The sequence below is a fragment of the Chondrus crispus genome, genomic scaffold, assembly GCF_000350225.1.
Source record: "Chondrus crispus Stackhouse genomic scaffold, scaffold_17, whole genome shotgun sequence".
NCBI classification, from domain to species: domain Eukaryota; phylum Rhodophyta; class Florideophyceae; order Gigartinales; family Gigartinaceae; genus Chondrus; species Chondrus crispus.
Genome location: NW_005179069.1, coordinates 568,611 through 571,115, shown reverse-complemented (window position 1 = coordinate 571,115; position 2,505 = coordinate 568,611). Strand labels below are relative to the sequence as shown.

Sequence of the window (2,505 nt, the reverse complement as noted above, 5' to 3'; positions counted from 1 at the left end):
ATAGAACTAAGATTGATCTAGTCCGCCCAAGGTTTTTTAATGGGGGGGGGGAAGGGGGGATGGTGATTGTCGTCGTCTGCGAACGGATGCAGAGGGCAGAGGGCAGGGAAAACGGAGGCGTGAAGAATGAAGAGCAGCGAGGTGGTGACGTTCTTTGTCATGACGCGTCAGCGAAAGTAAGAAGTGGGTCAGCTGATTCTACCGATGGGCACCAATCGGCGAGAACATGAAACGGATAAGTAACGGGCGGCCCAATCGATGACGTCAACGTCCAAAACGTGTGCAAGGTGGCAACGTGTCCACGTTGGAAACATGCGCGAATCGGATTCGAAAAAGATTCTTTCTCCACTCGCTGTCCACGTGTCAGATGATTGGGTATTTGCAAAAAAATGAATACGGAAGAACTGTCATGCTGTATGAAGCACTGTACGTATATAGACACGTGTGGTCGATGCCGTCACCCGGTCAGGATTTGAGCGGAGGAAAGAAATGGAGGAAAGAAATGGTTTGAGGAATATTTTTTCCAACTTACCTTTGCGGTCCAACTCATGATCCGACAGTAGATCCGTCTAGTGCCCGCACGCCCCGAAAACGCAGCAATACAATCCCCCATTCACCATCCCTTTTAATTCCCCTTCACCATTCAATCAACCCCGTCGCTCTCTCCCTGCGCCCCTCTTTGATCCCCCTCCTCTGACCCCGCCCCCTCAACCCCCTCTCCGATCCGTCTCCGCCCGTCTCCGCCCGTCTCCGCCCGTCTCCGCCCGTCTCCGCCCGTCTCCGCCCGATGACGATATCCACCAAGCCCGCCGGCGACGGGCTGCGCCGCCGTCGCAATTCCCCGCCGCCCCCAAAATCCGAACCCGCCACGCCCACGCACGACGATCCCTCCGCGAAGCTCAAGCCCTCGCACCCCTACTCCTCCTTCCTAACGGTGCACGTGACGTGGGTGGATTGGCTCATCTGCGCCTTTCTGCTCCTTGGCGCCCTGGCCGTGCGCTTCTACCGTCTGGCCAAGCTCGACGTCGTCATTTTTGACGAGGTCCACTACCTCAACTTCGGCACCTTTTTGCTCTCCAACAAGTACTTCTTCGATGTCAACCCTGTGTTCGGAAAGATGGCCATCGCCTACGTCGGCAAGCTCATGGGCCTCGCCCCCCTCCCGCGCTTCACCGCGCTCGGGGAGCACGTGCCGGCCGCCCAGGCGTTTGCGGCGCGCGCCCCGGCCGCCCTGTTCGGCGCCTTTACCGTCCCCATTTTCTACCGCGTCTGTCGCCTGCTGAGGCTCAGCATGTATGCAAGCGTGCTTGGCGCGCTCTTCATCTTGTTTGACATGATGCATGTCATCCAATCGAGGATCGCCATGGTGGACTCCGTGCTCGTGTTTTTCACCTGCGTTGCGTTTTATAGCGCGCTGCTGCTGTGGGACGCGAAGAACGTGGTGGTGATCAAGGGGAGGAGCGTATCCATGTTGGACACGGCGTATGTGTTGTTGTATCTTGTGTTGACGGGGATTTGCTGCGGGCTTTGCGTGTCGGTTCGCTGGACGGCGTTTGCGACACCCGCGCTGATATTTACGGTGAGTCTTTACGGGGTGAACCCGTTTTGTAAGGAGCCGCTCAACGTGCTGGAGCTCGCCGTGCTGTACGGGACGGCGGTGGCGTCATACATGGGGTCGTTTGCATTGTTCTTGTTGAATGTGAATGAGTCTGGGCCGGGGGACGGGTTTATGTCGGCCGAGTTTCAAAAGTGCTTGGTGGGGAGCAAACATTGGGAAGGGGGAGAGGGATGCGGGATGTCGATGTGGGCGCGCATCATAGAAGTGAACCGTGTGATCTTCCAGTACTCCAAGGGGATCCGCGGAAAGGACAAGTGGGGCTCGTCTTGGTTCCAGTGGATCGTGAACTGGCGCGGGGCGTTGTACCACCGCGAGGTAGTCGGGGAAGGGGCGGAAGAAAAAGTGAGCCTGATCTACATGTTGATGAACCCGGTGATGACGCTGTGCATCGACGTGCTGATGCTGGTGTTCATCGGGGCGCTGTTCTACACTGTGCGGTACCGCAAGGAGCTGCGGACGACAGAAGCGCTGAAGGAGCACTTGCGGCGCGGGGGGGCGCTGTTTTTCGCATGGGTGGGCAGCATGCTCCCCACGATGGTAGTGTACCGGTCCGGCCCCGTGTACCAATATCTGCCCGGGCTTTTCTTCGCGCAGGCGCTCGGGGCGCTAGGGTTTGACCTGATTCCGCGGCGCATGCGCGGCATGGCGTTTGCAATCATCGCGGCGGGTATCGTCGGGGCGTACGTGTACTGGGGCGTGTGGGTGTACGGGTTGCCTTTGCCGCATACGGAACACGTGAAACGGAGATGGTTGCCACGGTGGGACTAATAGAGGGGGGCAGGGTTTATGGATGGAAGTGATTAGTTAGGCGGGATGGACGGGTGCGTAAAGAGGAAAAATATATGTTTCTGGAGGGATTTTTTTTACGAAATTCGGGTAAGCGGCGT

At 57.8% G+C, this 2,505-nt stretch overlaps 1 protein-coding gene; it reads left to right on the top strand.

Moving 5' to 3' along the window:
• Window positions 1-787: 787 nt before the first annotated feature.
• On the top strand, window positions 788-2,489 carry CHC_T00008677001 (Dolichyl-phosphate-mannose--protein mannosyltransferase, family GT39). XM_005714905.1 is given in 2 exon segments: window positions 788-2,386; window positions 2,387-2,489. The coding sequence occupies 1 exon segment, from the start codon at window positions 788-790 to the stop codon at window positions 2,384-2,386; it is 1,599 nt and encodes a 532-aa protein (XP_005714962.1). The 3' UTR covers window positions 2,387-2,489.
• The last annotated feature ends 16 nt before the right edge of the window (window positions 2,490-2,505 follow it).

What these genes read in the sequence shown, in the direction of transcription:
- CHC_T00008677001 (XM_005714905.1), top strand. Translation starts at nt 788, where the DNA reads ATGACGATATCCACCAAGCCCGCCGGCGACGGGCTGCGCCGCCGTCGC.